Source organism: Thalassophryne amazonica, chromosome 14, assembly GCF_902500255.1.
Source record: "Thalassophryne amazonica chromosome 14, fThaAma1.1, whole genome shotgun sequence".
Taxonomy (NCBI): domain Eukaryota; kingdom Metazoa; phylum Chordata; class Actinopteri; order Batrachoidiformes; family Batrachoididae; genus Thalassophryne; species Thalassophryne amazonica.
In genome coordinates, this window is record NC_047116.1 from 27,121,820 (window position 1) to 27,146,725 (window position 24,906).

The following is a 24,906-nucleotide window of genomic DNA, read 5'->3' on the forward strand; positions in this document are numbered from 1 at the left end:
TGCATATAATGACAAATCATAACAAATCATAACATTCAATAAAAACAACTATTAACAATCAAAATCAAAATCTGGTGGCATTCATTATACTATAATACAGATCATAATTTGCTTTAAAAATATCTGTACTTGAAGATAAGACCACTTCAGGTGGCAAACTATTCCAGATCTTTACTTCCTTTCCTCACATTTAATCTAGATCTATTAACTTCCAAGCACAATTCATGACCTCTAAGGCCAGTATACCTTCTCAATTCGAAAAATACAGTGGGGTCAACATTCTCAAAGCCATACAAAATTTTGTATATTTCAATCAAATCACCTCGAGTTCGTCTGTCTTCAAGACTTGTGAGACCAAGTTGCAAGAGCCTATCCTCATAAGACAAATTTTTAAATTCTGGAACCAGCTTAGTGGCCCTTCTCTGTACTTTCTCTAAAATATTTGTGTCTTTCTGCAAATAAGGTGACCATGCCTGCACACAATATTCAAGGTGAGGACGAACAAACGTTTTGTATAAAAGAAGAAAGGAGTCTTTGTCAATAAACAAAAAGGCCCTTTTTAATCATCCCAAGAATTCTATTGGCCTTAGCTGCCGAAAGAGCAATATGGCGGGAAAAGGATAAGTCCTTAGAAATCAACACTCCTAGGTCTCTTTCTTCTGAAACCGCTTCTAATTGTTTTTCATTCATAAAATAATCGTAACATGGATTTTTTTCTACCAATATGAAGAACTTTGCATTTCCTTCATTAAACCCAAGTCATGAGACTATCTATGTCTGACTGGAGGTCTTCCCCATCAGCTAAAGAAAGGATGGGGTGATACACCTTCGTGTCATCGGCGAAAATTTTACAATTTGACTTTATTGCACATGGCAAATCATTAATAAAAAGCAAAAACAATATCGGCCCTATGACCGATCCCTGGGGGACACCACTGGTGACCTTCATCCAAGAGGACTTCACACCATTCATACAAACTCTCTGTTCCCTGTCACTTAAAAAATTTTCTATCCAATTACAAAGTCTTCCTTCTATACCGTACTTTCGCAGTTTATAAATGAGTCTGGCACTCGGCACAGAGTCAAATGCTTTTCGAAACTCGAGATACAGGGCATCAAAGGGTAAGCCCTCGTCATACATTTGCGTCCATTCCTCAAGAGTAACAAGTAAATTAGTGAGACAGGATCTGCCCCTTTGAAAACCATGCTGATCGTTCAAGAGCACTTTTTCTATAAAGATTACAAGCTTATCTCGAATGATTTTTTCACATAATTTACAAACCTGTGATGTCAGACTCACAGGCCTGTAATTACCTGTTATGGTCTTTTCACCCTTCTTGAAAATTGGGATCATATTGGCCCTCTTCCAAGTGTCAGGAAGTCTACATTGGTCAAAAGATTGTCTAAGAATGCAAAATAAGGGTAAATAGATGGCCTAGTACAGACCAGTTTAACACTCGAGGGGTTATTTTCGTTTTGTACACTTACACCACCAGCTTGGACGTCAGACTCCATTAATAACAATAACAATTGGTGGCGCTAATGCAGCGTGTCGGTTTGCAAACCGCCAAAAAACTCGACAGAAGAAGAAGAGCCATGCGCTTCAATTGAAACGGCCTGTATAAACGTCAGAAACATTTGTTAGCTTTAATGGAACATTTTATAAGAACGCTTATGTACAGAAAAGTACAATAATATAAGAGAATTGTTAAAGTTTTTGTTTTCTTTTAGCAGCAACAGTCTTCATTCATCGGAACATCTGAAACAACATGTCTCAGGAGGGCTACCCGTCGGCAGCACTAAATAGCTCCCCAAACACCAGGTTTGTCTTTTAATACTGAGATTAAAACGTGCAGAGCGACGAGTCCTTTTTAATAACACACGCGGTGTTTAGTGGTGAAGAAGTGTTTCTTTAAACACAATGTAGCCCCGATTAAAGCTGCGAAGAGGGAAGCTTCATGTTCTTTCACGGTAGCGCTTTAAAATCGCTTTTTTTTTTTTTTAAGCTATTTATCAATAATTCACGTGAGCAGTCTGAAACCTGATATAATTGTAGATGTAATTAATTGATTTTTATTTATTTTTATTTTTTGGTTGATCTATGGGAAATTAAAATGGGACTTTTTTCTGAAATTAGATTGAACAGTTCAGCTGGAATGTAATAAAAAATGTCACATCAAGCTCCATTCATTCTGCTGTGCAGCTACTCTAACATTTATAATCATGATAAATGACCCTGTGTTGATGTCCAGATGGACAGTGTTGATGCTTTATGGGTGATAGTCTGTTATTCTAATTTTCTGTTTTTCTGTTTATCCAAAACAGCTTTAATGCACATGAGCAGCAGAAAGCCAGCACCACTAAAACACCAATACAAATCCTGCATGAGTATGGCACCAAAACTGGCAACCTCCCAGTGTATTATTTGGAGAAGGCTGAAGGCGAGGCCCACCAGCCCAGCTTCAGCATCAGTGTGACAATCGGAGATGTCAGATGCACAGGTATGTGAGATGATGAAGCCTTTTATGACCTCTGCCAACAAAGTTGGAGGAGGTTGTGTTTTCACCTGTTTGTGAACAGACTGGAGCCCACAATTTTTCATATATTGTTATGAAATTTTGACTGATTCATATCCTAATAAGTAGAACTGATTTAATTTTCATGGTCAAAGTCAGGAAAAATCTTGGAAAATGGGAAAAATCCCTATCTTTAACACTGAAGAAATTTTCCAAAATTCCTAACACTGTCAAAAAGATCAAATCTCTTTCATATTTGACAGCTTTATTTAGGATGGTATTTTTTATTGACTGACAGTTCGATGCTTATCTGATTCAGATTACAGATTTTGTGGCCAATTAAATTGAACATTGAAAACCTTATTTAATGTATATTTTACATTATATCTTAACCTCTTAAGCACTAGAGCCTATTTCACCAAACTCACATACCTATACATTATGATTTATTTCTCAGCTTGTACAAGGTCAAAAATGCAAAAGTTTGGATCAGATAAGACAGTTCCTAGGGGATGTTGTGGATGCAAAAGAATTGAAAGTAAATAATACTTGGTAGAAGTAAATGAGGTTTGTTTTTCCCCAAAAATTAATTTATGTCTTTATTTGCTTGCCGTTACAGCTGTGGTTAGTTGATATGTGATTGAAGTGGATACTTTTGTAGAGGAGACTTTGCTTGATATTTTGATGTATAATAAGTGTATGTTGGTGTAAGCATTGGTTAGTTATGAGTGTTAATGTTCCAAAATTTGGGGACTCTAGGGTTTAAGAGGTTACTCAAATGTGCCCCAGTCACTCATATTTAAAAGTGAGGTGCAGACTGGCATTCAGTGTCACCTGACCAAGTTTGATCCGGTGTCGCAGACTGAATGTTCCTCCCTGCCTTCACTGCGCATGCGTCATTAGCCGCGGTTCACGGATTAACACCTTATTTCTGCTTCACTTCAAACTGCACTCCAGTCATCATCTATCTCAGCAAGAGATATTTGAAGCATTTGTAGAACAATCATTTTTACATAAATTCACATTATTTCATCATAAAAGACGGATGAAGTGATCAGAGCAGCTAAACAAGCTGCTTGCTGATGCGTTCACTGCGTCGGTCATTTCAAAGCATCACGGAATTTCGCGGAGTTTCTGCTTAAAACAGCCTCGTTTCTGCTTAAACATGACTTAGAATGATTTAAGAGGTTTTACCTTAATTATCTGATGGTTAATAATCCCATTAATCCATTTGGTTGCTTTGGGCGAAGAGACTCCGTCTCAGACGTGCTGCTGTGGTCCGAAATGACACATGCGCAGTGAAGCAAGGCGGATCGATTTTTAGGGAGGGACCATTCGGTCTGCAACACCGGATTGTGGATTTTGTGGATATTTTAATTGAATATTGAAAAGCCTATTTGGTGTACATTTTACATTATATCTCAGTCAAAAGTTATATCTCCAGCGGAACCCTGAGCCTGGTTCTGCTGGAGGTGTCTTCCTGTTAAAAGGGAGTTTTTCCTTCCCACTGTTGCCAAGTGCTTGCTCACAGGGGGTCGTTTTGACCGTTGGGGTTTTTCCGTAATTATTGTATGGCCTTGCCTTGCAATATAAAGCGCCTTGGGGCAACTGTTTGTTGTGATTTGGCGCTATATAAATAAAATTGATTTGATTTGAAAAGTGTCTCAATCACTCAATCATTTTTTTGTTATGGATTTACTGACACCACAAAAATGGATGGAGGTTCCAAACTTCCCGTTATCAGTCAGAAACCAAGTGCCAAAAAGCAATGACAATTTGTGCATACCAGAGATAACAATTGTCTCTGAAAATTATCTAAAAAAAAAAAAAAAAAAAAAAAAAATCAGAAACCAAGAAAGTTGAAGGAAAAAAAAAAAAACAAACCACCTGGCAACACAAAACAAAACCTTTGTCTCAAGTGCATGAACTAAATGCATACTCCTGATATTTGATCACGTCCAATTTAGTTTATGAAAAGCCACTTCTAACAGGACTTTGACCTTGAAATTTTTTTCCAAGGTAAAATTTTGTGGAGTTGGAAACTAGTGTTGGTGGGGGTTGGCATTCTACAAGCACAGTGCTGTAGTTTTGATTGGAACCAATCCTGATTTTTTTGGAAACATCTGTCATGTCAGTTGTGTCTCTTGCTGCTTTATCGCAATAGAATAACTGACCAAATCTGCAGGAGGGCATCAGAAGCATTTGCAGAGCTGCATCAGGGTTAAGATAAGTAAAAATGATTTTGTTGGAAAAAAGATGTGTAAAAAGTTTTTGTCTCCATTTTTATTTTGTCCAGCTGTGTCTTTTCCTGTCGTTAAAACTGGCTCTGAAATATTTCAGTGTGTTTTGTTTCAGGAGAAGGAACCAGTAAAAAGGCTGCCAAACACCAGGCTGCAGAGGCGGCGCTGCGCGATCTGCACATCGACCCTGGCAGAGTGTGAGTTTCTCCTTCATGCAGTGTTGCAGCACAGAAACGCCATCGACCGCATGGAGTTCATCTCGGTGAAGTATTTTTGCAGCAGTGTTCATAACGTTGATGCAACTCCCAACAGGTACATCCGCGTGAAGTCTGAGAGTAATGGAGTGGCAACAGAAACCAACAAACAGCCTAACTCAGTGGGGATACTGCAGGTGCATTAGACAGATTATAAAACAAACCTGAAGTTTTCTTGTGTTTTTCTTGCATTTTAATCTCTTCGTTTGTCTGGTACGGTCAGGAGCTAGCGTTGCAGAGAGGATGGCGTCTTCCCGAATACACAGTTCTAATGGAAGCCGGTCCTCCACACAAAAGAGAATTCACAGTTACGTGCCGAATGGAATCCCTGTTAGAAACGGGTACGGTTGTCTTTAAAAAGGTTTTTCCGTCACAGGCTGCGCTAATCTGAACTTTCATATTAATAATGTGTGTTTTAACTTGTGTGTTAACAATGTAGCCTTACATCAACACTAGAATGAATTCATTTATTCATTCATTCATTTTCTGCTGCATATCCTGGTTGCAGTGGCAACATACTAAGCAGCTCGTCCCGCACTTCCCTGTCCTCAGCAAAGCCCTCTAATTGGGGAATCCCGAGGTGTTTTTAAGCAATCTGGGAGATGTAAATCCTCCTGCATGTCCTCCTCCCAGGTGGATGTGTCTAGAAGACCTCCTTAGGGAGACGAGTGGGGGCATCTTCACCAGAAGCCCGAACCACCTCAGCTAGCTCCTTTCAATGTGAAGTAGCAGCGATTCTACTCAAAGTGCAAATATCTCCTGGATATTCAAGCTTCTCACCCTTCCCTGAGTGTAAGTCCAGATACCTGATGAAGGAACATAATTTCTGCCGCATATGTGACTTTTTTTTTTTTTTTTTTTTTTTGGGTCTTGACCCAAAGCTCATGACTATAGGTGAGGATAGGAGTGTAAATTGAGATCATCACCTTCTGTCTTAGATTTTTCTTCAACACAACCATCTGGTACAGCGTCCCCAGAGCCTCAGACACAGCACCAGTCCATCTGTTGATCTCTTGCTCCATCTCACCTACGCTCTTGAGGAAGACCCAGAGATACTTCAAGTCCTCCACTTAGGGCAATAAAACTCTCCCCTCAATCAGAAGGGACAGTCCACCCTTTTTCCAATAGAGGACCATGGTCTCAAATTTGGAGGTGCTGATCCTCATCCTATTCGCTTCACACTTGGCCTCAAACCTGCTCAGTGCACATCAGAGGTCACAGTGGGATGAAGCCAACAGAACATCATCATCCACAAAAAACAGTGATACAGTTCTGAGGTCACTAAAATGGATAGAGACTGTTGCAGCAGACCCGGTACCCCATAGTCCCCCCCCCCCACACACACACACACGATGCCTTTGGGTACCCAGTCAGGCATTTTTCCAAAATGTACGTATGCTGGTTTGGCAAACTCCAGTAGAATATAGTTTATGCAGATGTATTAATATTAATTACAGAGGAAAAAAAATTCTTTTAATCTTGAAGTGAAAATGTCAACAATTTTTCTGAGTGCTTCTGGACGTTACATAAGCTTTTTGATTGTCTGCTGTTTCTGTGTTGGTCATCCTCTCTGTGTTGTGTTTGACAGCTGTGGGAAATTCAAAAAAAGCAGCAAAGAAAGGAGCTGCAGAAAAAATGGTGGAAAAACTCCAAAATCTGTCAGGATTTTCTGAAATTACATGGGTACGTTGAATAACACTGGACAATAAAGATTTTGCTTCCTGAACACTTTTGGGTATATTTGATGGATTTTGGGTAGCAGGGAAAAAAAATCCCACTGTTCACAATTTTCTAGATGTGACCTGTGTTCTTGTTTTGTTTTGTTTTTTTTTATCCTCTCATATTTTTAAGTCTACTGATATACTTTCAACAAAGCAAGTCATTTTGGATAATCCAGACATGTCTGGGTACGCTGAGTGAGGTTAGATCAATCAATCAATCAATCAATTTTTTTTTATATAGCGCCAAATCACAACAAACAGTTGCCCCAAGGCGCTTTATATTGTAAGGCAAGGCCATACAATAATTATGTAAAACCCCAACGGTCAAAACGACCCCCTGTGAGCAAGCACTTGGCTACAGTGGGAAGGAAAAACTCCCTTTTAACAGGAAGAAACCTCCAGCAGAACCAGGCTCAGGGAGGGGCAGTCTTCTGCTGGGACTGGTTGGGGCTGAGGGAGAGAACCAGGAAAAAGACATGCTGTGGAGGGGAGCAGAGATCGATCACTAATGATTAAATGCAGAGTGGTGCATACAGAGCAAAAAGAGAAAGAAACAGTGCATCATGGGAACCCCCCAGCAGTCTACGTCTATAGCAGCATAACTAAGGGATGGTTCAGGGTCACCTGATCCAGCCCTAACTATAAGCTTTAGCAAAAAGGAAAGTTTTAAGCCTAATCTTAAAAGTAGAGAGGGTGTCTGTCTCCCTGATCTGAATTGGGAGCTGGTTCCACAGGAGAGGAGCCTGAAAGCTGAAGGCTCTGCCTCCCATTCTACTCTTACAAAGCCCTAGGAACTACAAGTAAGCCTGCAGTCTGAGAGCGAAGCGCTCTATTGGGGTGATATGGTACTACGGGGTCCCTAAGATAAGATGGGACCTGATTATTCAAAACCTTATAAGTAAGAAGAAGAATTTTAAATTATATTCTAGAATTAACAGGAAGCCAATGAAGAGGCCAATATGGGTGAGATATGCTCTCTCCTTCTAGTCCCCGTCAGTACTCTAGCTGCAGCATTTTGAATTAACTGAAGGCTTTTTAGGGAACTTTTAGGACAACCTGATAATAATGAATTACAATAGTCCAGCCTAGAGGAAATAAATGCATGAATTAGTTTTTCAGCATCACTCTGAGACAAGACCTTTCTGATTTTAGAGATATTGCGTAAATGCAAAAAAGCAGTCCTACATATTTGTTTAATATGCGCTTTGAATGACATATCCTGATCAAAAATGACTCCAAGATTTCTCACAGTATTACTAGAGGTCAGGGTAATGCCATCCAGAGTAAGGATCTGGTTAGACACCATGTTTCTAAGATTTGTGGGGCCAAGTACAATAACTTCAGTTTTATCTGAGTTTAAAAGCAGGAAATTAGAGGTCATCCATGTCTTTATGTCTGTAAGACAATCCTGCAGTTTAGCTAATTGGTGTGTGTCCTCTGGCTTCATGGATAGATAAAGCTGGGTATCATCTGCGTAACAATGAAAATTTAAGCGATACCGTCTAATAATACTGCCTAAGGGAAGCATGTATAAAGTGAATAAAATTGGTCCTAGCACAGAACCTTGTGGAACTCCATAATTAACTTTAGTCTGTGAAGAAGATTCCCCATTTACATGAACAAATTGTAATCTATTAGACAAATATGATTCAAACCACCGCAGCGCAGTGCCTTTAATACCTATGGCATGCTCTAATCTCTGTAATAAAATTTTATGGTCAACAGTATCAAAAGCAGCACTGAGGTCTAACAGAACAAGCACAGAGATGAGTCCGCTGTCCGAGGCCATAAGAAGATCATTTGTAACCTTCACTGATGCTGTTTCTGTACTATGATGAATTCTAAAACCTGACTGAAACTCTACAAATAGACCATTCCTCTGCAGATGATCAGTTAGCTGTTTTACAACTACCCTTTCAAGAATTTTTGAGAGAAAAGGAAGGTTGGAGATTGGCCTATAATTAGCTAAGATAGCTGGGTCAAGTGATGGCTTTTTAAGTAATGGTTTAATTACTGCCACCTTAAAAGCCTGTGGTACATAGCCAACTAACAAAGATAGATTGATCATATTTAAGATCGAAGCATTAAATAATGGTAGGGCTTCCTTGAGCAGCCTGGTAGGAATGGGGTCTAATAAACATGTTGATGGTTTGGATGAAGTAACTAATGAAAATAACTCAGACAGAACAATCGGAGAGAAAGAGTCTAACCAAATACTGGCATCACTGAAAGCAGCCAAAGATAACGATACGTCTTTGGGATGGTTATGAGTAATTTTTTCTCTAATAGTTAAAATTTTGTCAGCAAAGAAAGTCATGAAGTCATTACTAGTTAAAGTTAATGGAATACTCAGCTCAATAGAGCTCTGACTCTTTGTCAGCCTGGCTACAGTGCTGAAAAGAAACCTGGGGTTGTTCTTATTTTCTTCAATTAGTGATGAGTAGAAAGATGTCCTAGCTTTACGGAGGGCTTTTTTATAGAGCAACAGACTCTTTTTCCAGGCTAAGTGAAGATCTTCTAAATTAGTGAGACGCCATTTCCTCTCCAACTTACGGGTTATCTGTTAGATGCTGTCAGACAGGCTGTAAGAATCTGCCCACATTTACAGAATATGTTTGTACACACTGTAGCACTGTATTTTCTGTTGTATAAGTCACACCTGTCAAAAAAATGCCTCTTAAAGAGGAAAATGATTAAGTCACAAAAGTTTTCTGTATTACGAGCTCTTTAATTTGGGATTTTTGTGCGTTATTGCAGTGTATTTTTATTACTACCACTTGTTCTCTTGTTATTGGAGTTTATGTTGTTTAGTGCTTTTATTCTTGGGAAAGTTCTATATAAATAGTCATTATAATTACTATTATTAATAACAAACTTGTGAATTTTCAGCATGTAAGTCGCACTGGCGTACAAGTCGAAAGGTCTCCCAAACTAGTAAAATAAACACACACACAAAAAAATTAGAATCTGGAAAATACAGAATATTAATACAATAAGATGCTTTTGGAGGGCGGTATGCATTTTCAGGCGTTCATGCCCAGTCGCCCAAAATGACCGATATTCGACGAGGGCGCATATCTGTCATTTTGGGCGACTGGGCATGGACGTCGGGACTCTGAAAATACATACCGCACGACAACTGCATGTTATTTGCATTATTATCACTTACTGAGATACACAACATGTGGAATCACGTTAACAATATTTAATGTCATTTCAAAACCCAGCAAACGCATACATAAAAAGTTGGCTCACTTTTGTCGTGTTGGCTGGTACCGCGCTGCTCTTCAAATTCGCCAGGGCGTCCTCATCAAGCTGGCTGCTTTGGCTGCTGTTCACTGTCAGACTATCCATGAGAAAATCATCTGGAATATCCATATTAGGACCAACACACTTCTCGCCTTTTCATCTTTTCTTCTGTGGACAGTTCTTGGGCTGCGTGCGCTATGACGTCATCAGTTTATGCACAGCAGGCGGGTATTGGGATACCTGCTCGCAGTAGCGTAAATGTAAATCTATGCTACCAGCCCAACAACGCCTCAGTAAATGATAATAGTTAACAATAGTTGATTCAGTTGGCTTTACACAATGTGTCGGCATCATTATGTGGTTAAATATAATGCAGTTCAATATTTTGTTTCCTCAAATTGGTGTTGCAGCCAGGCTGTGCTGAGCGTATTGTCAGTTTTTTTTGTTTCTTCAGGAAGCAAAATATTTGAGGGTGGGAAAAAAACAAAAACCTTCTCCAGTGTAATTTTTGCTAATGGAGATACCTGCAACATTTCAGTCTTTTATTTCCTCTTCAGATGTACAAGTTGTTCAGTTTTTGTTCTGTTGGTTTTTTTCCAGACACCTCAACCCAGTGTGAGATTTGAAAGCTTGAGGAAATCATCAGCAGAGAAGATAAATTTACTGAGGAGAAACCCGTTGAGCATTCCCAACACGGATTATATTCAGATGATGTTGGAGCTGTCCCAGGAGCAGGGCTTTGAAGTCACGTACTTTGACATTGGTAAGATTCCACGACAGATCTGTGCGCCGTTGTTATTTAAAACTCATGGGTTAATAGAAACACTGTAGGCTGAATGTGGACTCTGACACACGTAGATCCTACAACATTATAAAGACGATATTTAATGGTTTCTGCTCCAGTTTAAATCTGCTGTGTGTAAATCGGCGTGTTTGTGTTAAACATAAATGAGACTTCCAGATAATGATCGGTGTGCCTCGCTGGTTTGTTGGAAATGTCATCAGCAGGTGCAGAGGAGCCACCGCTCCCAAAACACGGTAATGTTGGTCCTGTGTTGAGAGTAACGTGTGTTTGTATTTGCAGACGAGTTGACGGTGAACGGTCAGTACCAGTGTCTGGCCGAACTCTCTACTTCGCCCGTCACTGTGTGTCACGGCACGGGCATCTCCTGCAGCAATGCCCACAACGACGCTGCCCACAGCGCCCTGCAGTATATCAAGATTATGGCGACCATTAAATAAACCGCCATGCGCAGCCGCTGCTTCACCCTCACTGTAGTAATATGATGTCAAGACATGATGAGGTTGCACGTAGACTGAGGTTCTGGTCCAGTTTTACACACATGCATTATTTAATAGAACAGTAACCGCATGGGGGAAAAACAGACATGTTACCAAATCTGTATGAAGTATTTTATTTAAGCAAAATATGTAGTAGCAACTGAGGATGGAAAGACTGTATTACAGCAATTTGACATTTGACCCCATTGACCTTGACCTTCACCTAAAGGGTTGTCCTCTGGCTGACCTTGTCAGGGTGATTCTGAAATCCAGTGTGTTACATTTGGTCCAAACAGGTTGAAAATCAATTTCTAGACCTTTTGTAACAGAAATTTTGGGGTCACCCTTCATTGACTAAGCAGGTTTGGTAGAAATCAGCAAAGGGACCTGGGAGGAGTCAGCCAACAAATGGACAGACATGACCTTGACCCAAAAGTTTAATGCAAATCGGAGTGAATAACAACCCTCTGAGCCCTAATGATGTTCTCTTGTGTCCTGGACAACTTTTCAACATATCTATTAATAGATTATATCAGTATTCTAGACAAATGTCTCACATTCAGAAAGCTGAGATTGTTCTGAACGTTTTGATATACAACATATAGACATTATAGTAAAAAGAAAAGTTATTTAAGTTGCAAATTTCTTAGAGATAGTATAATCAAGAAAAATACCCCTCAGGGTTAACTTTGACCTTTGAACCCCAACAATTGACCTCTGGTAAGTTTGCCCTTGCAATTCCAGAACCCATCTACATATGTATACCATGTTTGGTGCAATTTGGAATGTAGAATTTCAGTTTGACCCTTTAATTCATTGTGCTTTGTTGATCTTTAGTAAATTTGGTGTTACCTGGGCAATTCCAGAATCACTGTGTGCTTTCATTTGTTGTTGGTGAACGTTTATTTATGGAGGTGGGGAGGTGGTAACACTCACTCATCTGGTCGCAAAGGAAACTACACCAGCAGGGGACCCCAGACTTCCCTTTCCTGGGCACCATTAAGTACCTCTGACTGGTGGATCCTGAGGTGTTCCCAGGCCAGTGTGCAGATATAATCTCTCCACCTAGTCCTGGGTCTTCCACAGGGTCTCCTCCCAGATGGATGTGCCTGGAACACCTCCCTAGGGAAGCGCCCAGGGGGCATCCTTACCATATGCCCGAACCACCTCAGCTGGCTCCTTTCAACACGAAGGAGCAGCAGCTCTGCTCCGACCTCCCCACGGATGACCGAGCTTCTCACCCTGTCTCTAAGGGAGACGCCAACCACCCTTCAAAAGAAGCCCATTTCAGCCGCTTGTACCCGCGATCTAGTTGTTTCAGTCATGGCTCAACCTTCATGACCATAGGTGAGAGTAAGAATGAAGATTTACCAGCAGATCGAGAGCTTTGCCTTTTCATCGCAACAGTACGGTAGAGCGAACGCAACACCGTCCCTGCTGTGCTGATTCTCCAGCCAGTCTCACACTCCATTGTTCCTTCACTCGTAAACAAGACCCCCAAGGTACTTGAACTTCTTCACCATGTGCAGGTGTCTCCTAAAAGCCATGAGATAAATATGGGTTTTGTTCAGGTCTCTAATAATTCTTCAAATAAGCTTTTTTTTTTTTTTAAATGGCGATCAACCTGAGACGACAACATACATGTTTAACTCGGTGCTGGTTTAATACAATTTTTGTTGGCTTTTGGTATTTTTTATTTTTTGTAAGGTCCATTCCACTGTTATTCATTTATTTATTTAATTTTACTTTTTGAGAGACAACAGGAGGGTTTCCTGCCTTTTATTCTATTTATAAAATTAAGTACCAAACGGTCAGCTGCAGTTGTTTTTAAAAATGTGAAAGGTGATTTGTTTTTGGGGGGGTGGAGCTGCGGGCTTTTTTTTTTTTTTTTAATGAAGGGTTGTATGTTTTGACGCACACGGAGTTGGAATAACCCCTGACATTATTCCAGGATGCAAACTGTCCACACTTTTCCTTATAATCTGCAGTGCACCTCATCATATCTTGAGCTGAGTATCTGTGATATATGTATTTAATTGATCTATTGGTGTTAAGAATTGAACCCTGGCTGGTAGAGAATCATGACATCAAAATCATGTTTGTGACCTATATTTTTGGAATCCAGAGAATAAACCAAAACTCTGTTAATGAGTGAAAGTCCTTCTGTAGTTTTACATTTAATTTCCAGGTGGTAGGGGTGGGGCAAAAAAATCCTTAGAAACATCGCAGTGGGATGTACATGATTATGAACTGTTTCATAAATATCAGCAATTTTTTTTTTCAAGTTTTTTATTTTGCAACATACTGGTAAATGTGACTCGGGGTTCTATCTTGTTCTAAAATGAAAAGCACAAAAGCACAAGTGCTTCTGGATGTTTCAAAAGGGTCTGTTTAGTCTTTTTAATGTCTTTGCATTATTTATGGGCTGGAGAAAAGCAGGAGAGCTTCTTCTTCCTGGAACACCTCCTCTTCCATCCAATCTCCTCTGTCCCAGAAGGTGCAGACAGACCATGTCTTTCAGTATCAGCATGTCTCCACCAGTTTATAGGTGGTTTTGTGAAATCTGTCAGTTCATATGTCTTATGTATTTTGGCCTCTGGTCCTCCATCCTGATGAATTTCTGGCTGTTCAAAGGAAATCATTTGGGCACCTCTGAACACTCGTTTAGTTTGCGAGTCAGATTTGTGCTTTTTGACCATTTTTAAAACTAATTTTAATATCTACGCCCAGACTTCCCGACAGACCACGCAATCATCAGCTTGAGTTTTAAACCATTTTATTAGAACAAGCACTATGTAGCAGCAGTGTACCGTGGTCATGGACAGATATGTAATTCTTCAAATTGCACTTCAGAAGGTACCCACTGGGAAAAGGACTGAGCTGACACAGCGCAGCAATTAAACCGCTGAAAACACAAAGTCCAATCGGAAAATAAAAATCTTTTTCTCTAAGGCATTTGCAACAATCATTGGCAAACTGTGATGTTGACATGCAGGTGGAAAACCCCTGGTGGGTGGGACCTGTGATCAAACGTGCCTCCTCCACATTTAACGACTAAAACTCACTTTCCACCTGCTGATGGAGGCAGGACAAAGATATCTGCTCTTGCATCAGTCATGTTGGGCTCATCAGATCCCGCAAATGTCTCAAACACTTCAAATGCACGTCCTCTGATAGTTAGGAGGCCTTTAATAAATGCATTAAGGCACAGCAAGTGAAACTGATGCTCACAAGTTGTAGCACTGAATTTGTGGATGGGCTTTAAAAAGTACAGTGCCTCCGGAAAGTATTTACAGCGCTTCACTTTTTTCCACATTTTATGTTACAGCCTTATTCCACAATGGATGAAATTCATTTTTTCCCCCCCTCAAAATCCTACACACGATACCCCATAATGACAATGTGGAAAATTTTTTTTTTGCAAATATATATATATATATAGAGAGAGAGAGAGAGAGAGAGAGTAGTGTTCAGAATAATAGTAGTGATATGTGACTAAAAAGATTAATCCAGGTTTTGAGTATATTTCTTATTACATGGGAAACAAGGTACCAGTAGATTCTCACAAATCCAACAAGACCAAGCATTCATGATATGCACACTCGAGTATTCATCTTTCAGCAGGACAATGACCCTAAGCACATAGCCAAGACAAAGGAGTGGCTTTAGGACAACTCTGAATGTCCTTGAGTGGCCCAGCCAGAGCCCAGACCTGAATCTGATTGAACATATCTGGAGAGATCTGAAAATGGTGATGGAGCTTGAGAGATGCTGCAAAGCGGAATAGGCAAAACTGCCCAAAGATAGGTGCGCCAAGCTTGTGACAACATATTCAAGAAGACGTGATGCTGTAATTGCTGCCAAAGGTGCATCAACAAAGCACTGAGTAAATGGTGTGGATACTTGCGAATGTGCGGTTCCTTAGTTTTTTATTTTTAATACATTTGGGGGGAAAAAAACTTTGTTCATATTGTCATTATGGGGTGTTGTAAGTAGAATTTTGAAGAGAAAATATGAATACTCTATTTTAGAGTAAGGCTGTAACATAAAATGTGGAATAAGTGAAGCGCTGTGAATACTTTACGGACGCATCGTAAAATGCACAAAATACATGGATACAAAGCCGTACTAACTTTTTTTTTTCTCTTAATCTACAGTTCACACGTTTTTGTTCTTCAGCATAAATGTGCAGCTTCTTATGTACGGCGTGCCAGGTTGTGGTTTGATTCCAACCAAATCAACCCCAGCGTCTTTATTTTTTGTTTTTGTTACTCTACAACACAAAAGGCAGCAACTGTTAATACATTAAAATCCAATATGTGTTCCAATAAATCTACAAACATCTGGATTGGAGGTCCGCATCATAGCAGTAAATTCTCTGGGAAATCAGTCATTTAAAATCTGACGTTTATGTGAGTACATACACAGTTCTGCTCATAAAAAAAAAAAAAATTGGTCTAAGCAAGCATGTTTGTTCTTCATAGATCTGTGGTGCAATGAAGTGAACGTCCTCACAGTGACCTGTAGGAGGAGCTAGTGTGCAGTAGTTGACCTGCTGGTTTGGTGTAGTTTTGGTTACATGATCAGATCTGACGGCTGATTATGGTCACTGTCAAGAAACCCTAAAACATGTGCTGCTAACAACATAATAAATGATTTTATTTATTTTTCAGTTTTCTTTGGGTTTTTTTTTTATTTCAGTACAATATTGGAAAAATGTTTATGTGAAGATCTGAACTGAGAGCTGTTTGTTACAGTGTTAATGTTACAAACAGGAATCTTTAATTGTGAACCTGTTCTAGAAACTTTAACTCCTGTATTGATATTAGTCACTAATAATGATAACCATGTCACACTCGGATTCACAAGAATTAATCGTAGCAACTAACAGACCGGGCTCTAATCCGGAGTCATGACAGAAACCATTTCTTGGACATTTTCCTCAAATTTGATGAAGAAATCAAAATAAGTGGGTCAATTTATAAAAATGTTGTTGGACATTTTAGTTTTTGTCTTGGTGTTGCTCCTACTCTTGTAATAACTGTCAGTTTTGCAGTAACTATTACACTAGTGCACATAAATGCTGTTTTAGTAAAATCATCTCTGTGGGCCAGTGGTGCCTGTGCTTATCCCCGGATTCTGTAGAATGAGAGTCTGTGCCCCCCCACTGGATGGGACGGCAGACGTCTGACGCAGGAAATAACTGTCACTATTGCAGTAATTATTGCAGTAGTGGGTGTAAATCCACAGCTGACGCAATATCTCTAAAATCAGAAAGGTCTTGTCTCAGAGTGATGCTGAAAAACTAATTCATTCATTTATTTCCTCTAGGCTGGACTATTGTAATTCATTATTATCAGGTTGTCCTAAAAGTTCCCTAAAAAGCCTTCAGTTGGTTCAGAATGCTGCAGCTAGAGTACTGACGGGGACTAGCAGGAGAGAGCATATCTCACCCGTGTTGGCCTCTCTTCATTGGCTTCCTGTTAATTCTAGAATATAATTTAAAATTCTTCTTCTTACTTATAAGGTTTTGAATAATCAGGTCCCATCTTATCTTAGGGACCTCGTAGTACCATATTACCCCATTAGAGCGCTTCGCTCTCAGACTGCGGGCTTACTTGTAGTTCCTAGGGTTTGTAAGAGTAGAATGGGAGGCAGAGCCTTCAGCTTTCAGGCTCCTCTCCTGTGGAACCAGCTCCCAATTCAGATCAGGGAGACAGATACCCTCTCTACTTTTAAGATTAGGCTTAAAACTTTCCTTTTCGCTAAGGCTTATAGTTAGGGCTGGATCGGGTGACCCTGGACCATCCCTTGGTTATGCTGCTTTAGACGTAGATTGTGGGGGGGTTCCCATGATGCACTGTTTCTTTCTCTTTTTGCTCCGTATGCATCACTCTGCATTTAATCATTAGTGATCGATCTCTGCCCCCCTTCACGGCATGTCTTTTTCCTGGCTTTTTCCCTCAGCCCCAACCAGTCTCAGCAGAAGACTGCCCCTCCCTGAGCCTGGTTCTGCTGGAGGTTTCTTCCTGTTAAAAGGGAGTTTTTCCTTCCCACTGTTGCCAAGTGCTTGCTCATAGGGGGTCGTTTTGACCGATGGGTTTTTTTTTTTTTTTTTTTTATAATTATTGTATGGCCTTGCCTTACAATATGGAGCGCCTTGGGGCAACTGTTTGTTGTGATTTGGCGCTATATAAGAAAAAAGTTGATTGATTGATGATTGATTCATAATTGAAAAACACATTAGTTGTAATGTGGTGCAACAGCTTGAGGATCTCTCGGACGCTTTGTAGCAAAAAGCAAAGGAATCAGGCTTTCTTACTTTTTGCAGTCACGTCCTAGCATTAAGGTAACAATAAGGTAGCAACAGCTTAAACCCCCTTTTTACAGGGATGGAGTCTGTCCAGCGGACTTTGTGTGGTCATTAAATGCCGCATGACACCAAAGACACGCTCAGCTGTCGCCAGGACCTTACAAGGTCCTCTCCATATACTCTCACAAACTGCCATGATCGCAATGGTCGCCGTGAAGTATGAAGCTGCACCTGATTTCCGCACAAATATCACACAGGCCACCAAATGACCCCCCCCCCCCCAAGGGCTCACAATGACAACGCTGCAGCAACAGCAAATCATCCACTGTAACATGACTGGAGTGACATGATTTTAGGCATATTTTATGTGAAGAAAAAAGCGTTAGTGTTTGTTAATATGTCGCAGGTCTGCAGCTGTGTTTTTAGTTTAACCACAGCAAGGACACTCACCGAGCCACTAAGCGCAGACTTTGAAGGAAAAGGAAAGTTTAAAATTTGTAAAACTCTGCACTCTGCTCTTTGCTCACTGTGTGTCACCACTGTGACACAATCAAACACACCGCCCCCTCCTGCAAAGTGCAGATAGAACACAGAGGAACAGACACAGGGACTTGCTGCCAGGAGAAAAACAAGCAAACAAACAAAAAACACCAGATATTACTCAAAAAATTGATTTTCAAACCTTTTGATCGTGGCGCACATGTGTTCCGGGGATGTGGCAAATTTTAAATCTTTCATCCAGCCTTGATTTGCATCAGGACAGTGTCAGTATGAACCCTGCCTTTTTGGCAGCCCGACTGATGGAAATCCGTCCTAGCAACGGAGAACTTTAATCCCTGTGGATGTGTTATTTCTACACTGGTGAAACAGTGCCCCCGGCTGGCTCAGTTAAGCACAGCACAGATAAATGGAGGGATGTTTGACTTTGGTGTCAGTGTGTATGCGCTCTCTGATCCCACTGTACCTCTTCTGCCAAGGAGGTCGTTTCAACAGCATTTGTCAGCACAACAAATCAATAAAATTTCCATTTTTTTTTCTTTTAAATGCATTTTGGGTTGGAGATCCAGGAATTTATTTATTTGTTTTTTTTTTTAATATGAGATGGGATCATGTTCCAACATTTAGGCAAATATATATATATATATATATATATATATATGAATAGTAAAAAATAGTAATTAATATTAATGTGTGCATTTTTCAAAGTGGGTCCTGAGGACTGCGTGCGGTTAGGTGTGCACTTTTAGTTGGTTACTGTACCGTAATAAGACCAAAAATCCTGCAAGTGCTACTAATTTTCAAGGAAAGTAATTAAGATTCACCAGTTCACAATGATTTTGGCAAAGCTGGAGTTACACATTATATATATATATGTGTGTGTTTGTATATATGTATTTATATAAACAAAATTTTTGAATTTGGATATTGTGGAGTTGGCAGACGTATCCACTCTTGATCTTGAATGCCATCTTGTTTTAAATAAACTGATTTCCAACCAGATTACTGCTAATCGCACAATAAAAGGCCAAAATAAATAAAGTCTGCGGGTTTACACAATACTCTCTCACTAAAGTCCATGACGCTTTTTATAAAAATACCTTTTCCCCTTTTGATCGAGGTTGATGATGTAGTAAATGTGTCAGTGAAAGCTGCTTTCTAAAACATGCACTGCATTATCTGTAAACAAAAAGTCTATTTCGTAGACTACTCTACCCAAAACGTCTGTTCTGAAATCAAATGGCTGCTGCTGGAAAGCGCTAAAACCTTTCTTGTGACATGGATGGCTGTCTTCTTAAGGCAGGAACGTACTCAGAAGTCCAAATGGCTGAAGATATGTGAGATTGTTGCCCCGACAGCCCAGCGTCAACAAGCACGATGAGGAGGGGGAGGAGTCTGGACGATATGTGCGTGGATGGATGGATGGATGGAGCAGCGCCACAGATCTGTAACAGGACACCGAGATCAGTGGCCGTCCCGCCACTTTTATCAGATAAGACAGACGGCGGCCTCCCGGTGTGACGATGGCATAAACTGCAGTCTGTGCACTACCACAGCTGCACACTAGATTCCATGTTGATAAAGCCAGGGTTTTTGCGAAGCTCCCAGTACGTGTTGTTTGAGACCCAGCGCTCTCGGCGATGAGCATCAGTCACCTTCCTGAAAGAAAAGACGACAGCAGATGTTGGAACTGAAATAATGGCTGGAGTGCATTCAGTTATACACGATAAAAATCTTTGTTTATGCACGAACCAAAAGGAGCAATTTTTCCACCCACTGAAGGATCAGCTCACACACGTCTGTGATACGAAATTTAAAGAATGTGTAAAAAGAAAGTAAAATAAATATATAAATAAAATTCTGTAGTCAGTTTTACAAACCTTGTTTTTATTTATTTTTGCAGTGTTTATGCCAACCTAATGCTTTTTGTTCTTGTCCTTCGTTTCTGCTTTTGGTGTTTCCCATCATTTTGTAATTTCAGTGTTAATTTGTATTTGCACAACTGGTGATTCATCAGCAAATAGATAAAAGACTTTGCTCAAAAGCTGTTATTTTATCTTCCCCTCCCAAATTTTTCTGTTTGGAGATCAAATTTAGAATGCTCCTGGATACAAAGCTGCTTTTCTCACCCTTTAGGTCACCACTTCCCAGAAATACTGTGCAATCCCTCACCATGTGGTTGCAATCATTGTAAATTGCTGTTAGGTTTCCTTATACAGGAATAGAACACAGGACTTACACAAAATTTAAAAGATGTTACATCAAATGTTCAGCAATTGGTTTTGAGGATCTTCAGTTTCCATGTTCTGAAGAATCTGCCTGATGTTTCTACTGGTGGTAAAAGTGTCGATTTAGGATTGTGCTAAAGCTTTTCTTAGGGTTATGTTAAAACTTTTTCTTACATTTACTGAGGTGTAAATGCACGTTTACCTCTGTAGGGTTCATTTAATGACTTTTTTTTACCTGTTCATTGGCAACAAGAAGCACTACTCAGTGTATTTAGGGTTACCGGTACATGGTACAGCTGCTGACAAGTGCCTGGCACGGTAGTCTTCTAACTTCTAATTGAAAAGCCTAATTAACAAAAAAATCAAAAATATTGCTCAAGTGGAAAAATTGTAAAATTCTTCTTTAAGACAGCTTTACAATATTAAACATTTTTAAGTACCGTTGGTGTTCGTGCTTCCAAGAAAAGGAAGACCACAAGACACAAAGTCAAGGCAAGAATGAAAACAGATGAAGGTAAACAGAAAATGTGGCTAATAATAACATGAAAACGCTGTACAGCATCACACACATCATTTGACAATCCAAGACATCCAGAAACACTCAGGAATAACAACAGATCTGGTATGAAAATATTTATTTGGCACAAGTTTTATGATGGATGCACTCTAGCTGTAAAAGGAGAGTGGACGGGGTGGCCCTTGAACATCGGACCTTCTTGCTGGGAGCCAAGAGTGCTATCCGCTGCTCCACTTTAAACCTCAACCCCTGTAAAGCCAAGACTCACTGTACTGTATGTATATTTGTGACATTTGTGTGTAAAAATGCATTTGGCTCCTGGTTTGCGCTTACTTGAAGAAGCGTGGTTCTTGTGTAATGTCGTTCTCCTCATTCCACTTCCTCCTAGCCCTCTGCAGGTCCTCAATACGCTGCTTCTCTGACACCGCCATCTCCAAGTTCCCTTCCTCCAGATACCTGTAAGAACCAAACAACAAATGTCAGCAAACACAACAAAAACGAGAACACCCAACAACAGAAAAAAAAAAAAAACTGCTAGAATCCCCCAATATGTAGACAGTAATTTAACAGTAATTTAGGTATAGTCCCTCTTGATTATTTAACCATTTGTCAGAGAAAATAGTTTTCTTTAGCGCCACTATATACAAGTATATATCTCTCTCTCTCTCTCTCTCTCTCTCTCTCTCTCTCTATATATATATATATATATATATATATATATATATATATATATATATATATATTAACATATATATCCGTCCGTCTGCGGGAGACAATGCTGGACAATGCATCCAGTTAGTTTTTTTGGTTTTTGTTTGTTTTTTTATACACTTTTCCAATTCTATTTCAATTTATTTCATTTATATAGTGACAAATCACAACAAAGCTGCCTCAAGGCGCTTCACACAAGTAAGGTCTAACCTTAGGTCCAACCCTTAGAGCAAGCACACAGGTGACTAGGAGTAAAAGTTCTTAAAAAAACAAAAACATAAAAATGAAGCAAAAACAAAGCAATGGACACAGCTGGTAAACACAAATCCCATTAGAATGAACTCTGGATCAAATCTGGATAAATTAGACACCAACATTTAGCTAGATATGGGATGGACAGGTAAGGCGACCCTCACACAGGTCTGCTGTGTCAGTTATCAACACTAACATTACATAATTTTTACTTTGTTTGCCAAAATGAATCAGCGGGGAGACATTTTATCAATGCTTTATATGAATTTTCCTAGTTGCACATAGAAAATGTCAAGTTCCCAGTTTCCATCGAATGCAACATGAATTTTTAACCTTGTGGAATATTTTGCAATATTCCACAGGAAGGATCACTCAGTGTAGATATACACACATCACCAGGTGCAAGGCTACTGCAGTGAACATGAAACAATAAAAAAATAAATGTTTTTAACTTTTCTACTTGATTTTTAATGTACTTCTTTTGGAGACAAGATGTAAAAAACATTTTTTATGGTCATAATGGTCAGGTCTGACCATTGATATGATGTATATTTATGTACACATAAATATACATCAGATGTTATATATGGGAGGAGCATACTCAGTGAAAGTATGACCAGAGAAAGATCCAGTGGGATTGAAACACTGTCACATTAAAGGGAGTAACAAAGGAGTAAGTGTGCAGGCCTTTTTGTTGTTTAATATTCCACAGGAAAAAAGAAAATCTACTTTATAATTAGAAGATTTCAACACAATACAAACTTGGTCAGTAATCAAAAGGGACTGCACCTTTCAGGGTGGTGACTGGAGCCTAACTGCTAGCTTTTTTCCAGTCATTGTTAGCAACAAGCTATATGAGCTGGTATAATGATGTTGTACCTTTGATCGGGCCTAAATCGGGCATCTGTACGCGGCAGTATGTCCTTCAGCTCAGGGCACATCTCATTGAGTTCAATAGCAAACCTGGTGAAGCCGTAGTAGAGCTCGTAGTCTGTGGGCATCGAGCCTGGAAGAGAAAGAACACATTAGCGCTATTAAAACAAATATTTGACCTGTTACAGCTTCCCAATCCACAGTTGACATGGTGAAGCTCTTATGTCATTGTTCTTCAGGTGACCCAGAAATGGATGCAGTTCCAGTATACTTTGCACTGAGAGTAGTCATATTTATAAGTAGAACAGTCCAGCTGTTGTGTCTGTGGTTGAGGCTTCAGGACCTACCTAGCCTCCAGATACATTTGGCAGAAGGAGGTACACCACAGTAAAGACCCTCGTGCCACTTCCCAAACAGCCTGTGGATTACTTTCCCTTCTTGATCCATCACGAATCCTTGCACCTCATTAATGTTAGAACTCCAGTAGCTTCCCTAAAACACAAACAACGCTTCACTTTATTTACAAGAAGACACGTTTATGGTACGCGGTTTATAAATATACAACAAATCCAGCTGAAATCAGGGGTTTTAGATATTTGACCTTGACAAAGGTCAGTTTGCAAAGACACGCGCTGCTCTTGGTGTTTCTGATGGTGATCTCTCCGTAGTGTTCGATCCACCGCCGTCCACTGAGGATGTTGTGTACACAGGTGGTGACTTTGTTCCATTCATACTGATCGCCAAACCTACAGGACACAAACACACCAAATCCACTTCATCTGCTTCTGGGAAAACTGAGATGTAGATAATTAATCTCAGAGGTGGAATGTTAGCAGGACTACTGAAAAACTACTGAACCAGTTATCAAGATATTCTGGCGAGTAATACAAACAACATTTTTGATTAGGATAAAGTAGCAGATACAGGTGTTTTTAAAACCAATTTTTGTTGGATATTTGCAGTCGATTACTTGCTGCAGTGCTCATATTAACTCACCCGTTCCTGACTGTTTTCTTTTTTCCCCACAATAAAAGCACTGTCAGTTGTCAATACAAACCTTACTTACAGTTATGTTTTTACTTTGTTATCCAAAATAAACTATTGCAAGATGCACGTTCTCCTTCATGTCATCTGCAAATCTGAGGGGACAAACTCACTATATTTGCCATGAATCCCTCCAAATGAAATACTTTACCATAAATAAAATTTTCTGTAGTTTTCTGATATACCACAGAAATAAACGTACAAGGGGCGGCTGAGAACTTTTGAGCATGACCCAGAAAAAACAGGGCGTGGTTCGCCATCCTTTGCATTCTAAGAAACCAACATTTCTCAACATTGCACCCAGTGAGTCAAAACCTTACACATTGGAGAAACGGACAAAAATTTTCAACTTTTACTGTAGCAACAAGAAAAAAACAGCTGTTGTGTTATCTTTAATGATGAGAAATGATGGAGAAAAGAGTGAAGGAGCATTTAAATGCCACTATTTCTAATTGGGTAAATATGAATATCTTGTGCGATCTTACAAAGAGGAATTAAGGTGTTGCTTCACGAAACTTTTTACGTAGTCATCAGATTCAGATCTTCTTGGTTTGATATGACCTTTTCCACAACACTGAAACTCCATTGCATCTTTCAATAAAGTAAATTATTGTTGGTCTTGTTACCACTGATGAATTACCGCCTCTTTGCGCTTTGAGCTTCTGATGCAGATGGAAAAGCGCTACATAAATGCAGTCCATTTTACTCGCATCATCATCTACCTCCTGCTGCTATAACAAGGGGACAATTACTGAGTCAGAATAGGAATAATAATAATACTGCTTAATGAGGCACACTGCACTCAGAAATTGTGTTCAGACTTCACACATAAAAGGCATCTGTTCTGTCTAGTCTAGTCTTCAACAGAACACAAAAACTGTGGCCTGAGTTTACATGACATAATACAAATACAAATCTGCCAGATGAAATGTACCTGGGAATAGTGAGATTCACAGTCCCCATTGGTAAAATCTCCATCGATTTCCCCCAGAATTTATTTTTCCACCTCACATCTGAAATATAAAACAGCCATGAACTTGTCATTAAAAAAAAAAAAAATCCACCACCACAAAATAAAAATAATATAAAGAAATTACATTTGTAAACCGATATTACAGGTGCCAGCATTGTGTACCACCATGGAAGCACAGATGCCCCAAACCGGAGTACTAACAGATACCTGAATCAGCTAATCAGCTTGTGGCAGAG

General features: G+C 39.7%; 2 protein-coding genes and 1 long non-coding RNA gene across 4 annotated transcripts in view; 1 reads left to right on the forward strand and 2 right to left on the reverse strand.

Moving 5' to 3' along the window:
* The first annotated feature begins 1,769 nt into the window (after nt 1-1,769).
* On the forward strand, nt 1,770-11,339 carry prkra (protein kinase, interferon-inducible double stranded RNA dependent activator). Its single transcript, XM_034186831.1, has 8 exons — nt 1,770-1,822; nt 2,326-2,501; nt 4,872-4,953; nt 5,069-5,147; nt 5,234-5,351; nt 6,599-6,693; nt 10,581-10,743; nt 11,065-11,339. Exons 1-8 carry the CDS (start codon nt 1,770-1,772, stop codon nt 11,220-11,222), a joined length of 924 nt encoding a protein of 307 aa, XP_034042722.1. The 3' UTR covers nt 11,223-11,339.
* A 4,033-nt stretch (nt 11,340-15,372) lies between these two features.
* Nucleotides 15,373-16,613, reverse strand: LOC117524604. The gene is made up of 2 exons (XR_004564806.1): nt 15,891-16,613; nt 15,373-15,850 (listed from the first exon to the last, which is right to left on the reverse strand). It is a non-coding gene; the product is annotated as an uncharacterized LOC117524604 (long non-coding RNA).
* Nucleotides 16,614-19,157: 2,544 nt separating this feature from the next.
* Nucleotides 19,158-24,906, reverse strand: part of osbpl6 (oxysterol binding protein-like 6) — an 82,513-nt gene continuing 76,764 nt past the window's right edge. For both annotated transcript variants that reach the window (XM_034186156.1, XM_034186155.1), the window contains 6 exons: nt 24,632-24,710; nt 23,255-23,399; nt 23,001-23,145; nt 22,660-22,786; nt 21,151-21,273; nt 19,158-19,731 (listed from right to left, as the gene is read on the reverse strand). In XM_034186156.1, the coding sequence (XP_034042047.1) occupies nt 19,620-19,731; nt 21,151-21,273; nt 22,660-22,786; nt 23,001-23,145; nt 23,255-23,399; nt 24,632-24,710 (731 nt within the window). In that variant the 3' untranslated portion in view covers nt 19,158-19,619. The remainder of the gene's footprint in view (nt 19,732-21,150; nt 21,274-22,659; nt 22,787-23,000; nt 23,146-23,254; nt 23,400-24,631; nt 24,711-24,906) is intronic.

What these genes read in the sequence shown, in the direction of transcription:
- prkra (XM_034186831.1), top strand. Translation starts at nt 1,770, where the DNA reads ATGTCTCAGGAGGGCTACCCGTCGGCAGCACTAAATAGCTCCCCAAAC. An exon ending in CGGAGATGTCAGATGCACAG is followed by an intron (nt 2,502 to 4,871) that starts GTATGTGAGATG and finishes GTTTTGTTTCAG; the next exon opens with GAGAAGGAACCAGTAAAAAG. An exon ending in GGAATCCCTGTTAGAAACGG is followed by an intron (nt 5,352 to 6,598) that starts GTACGGTTGTCT and finishes TGTGTTTGACAG; the next exon opens with CTGTGGGAAATTCAAAAAAA.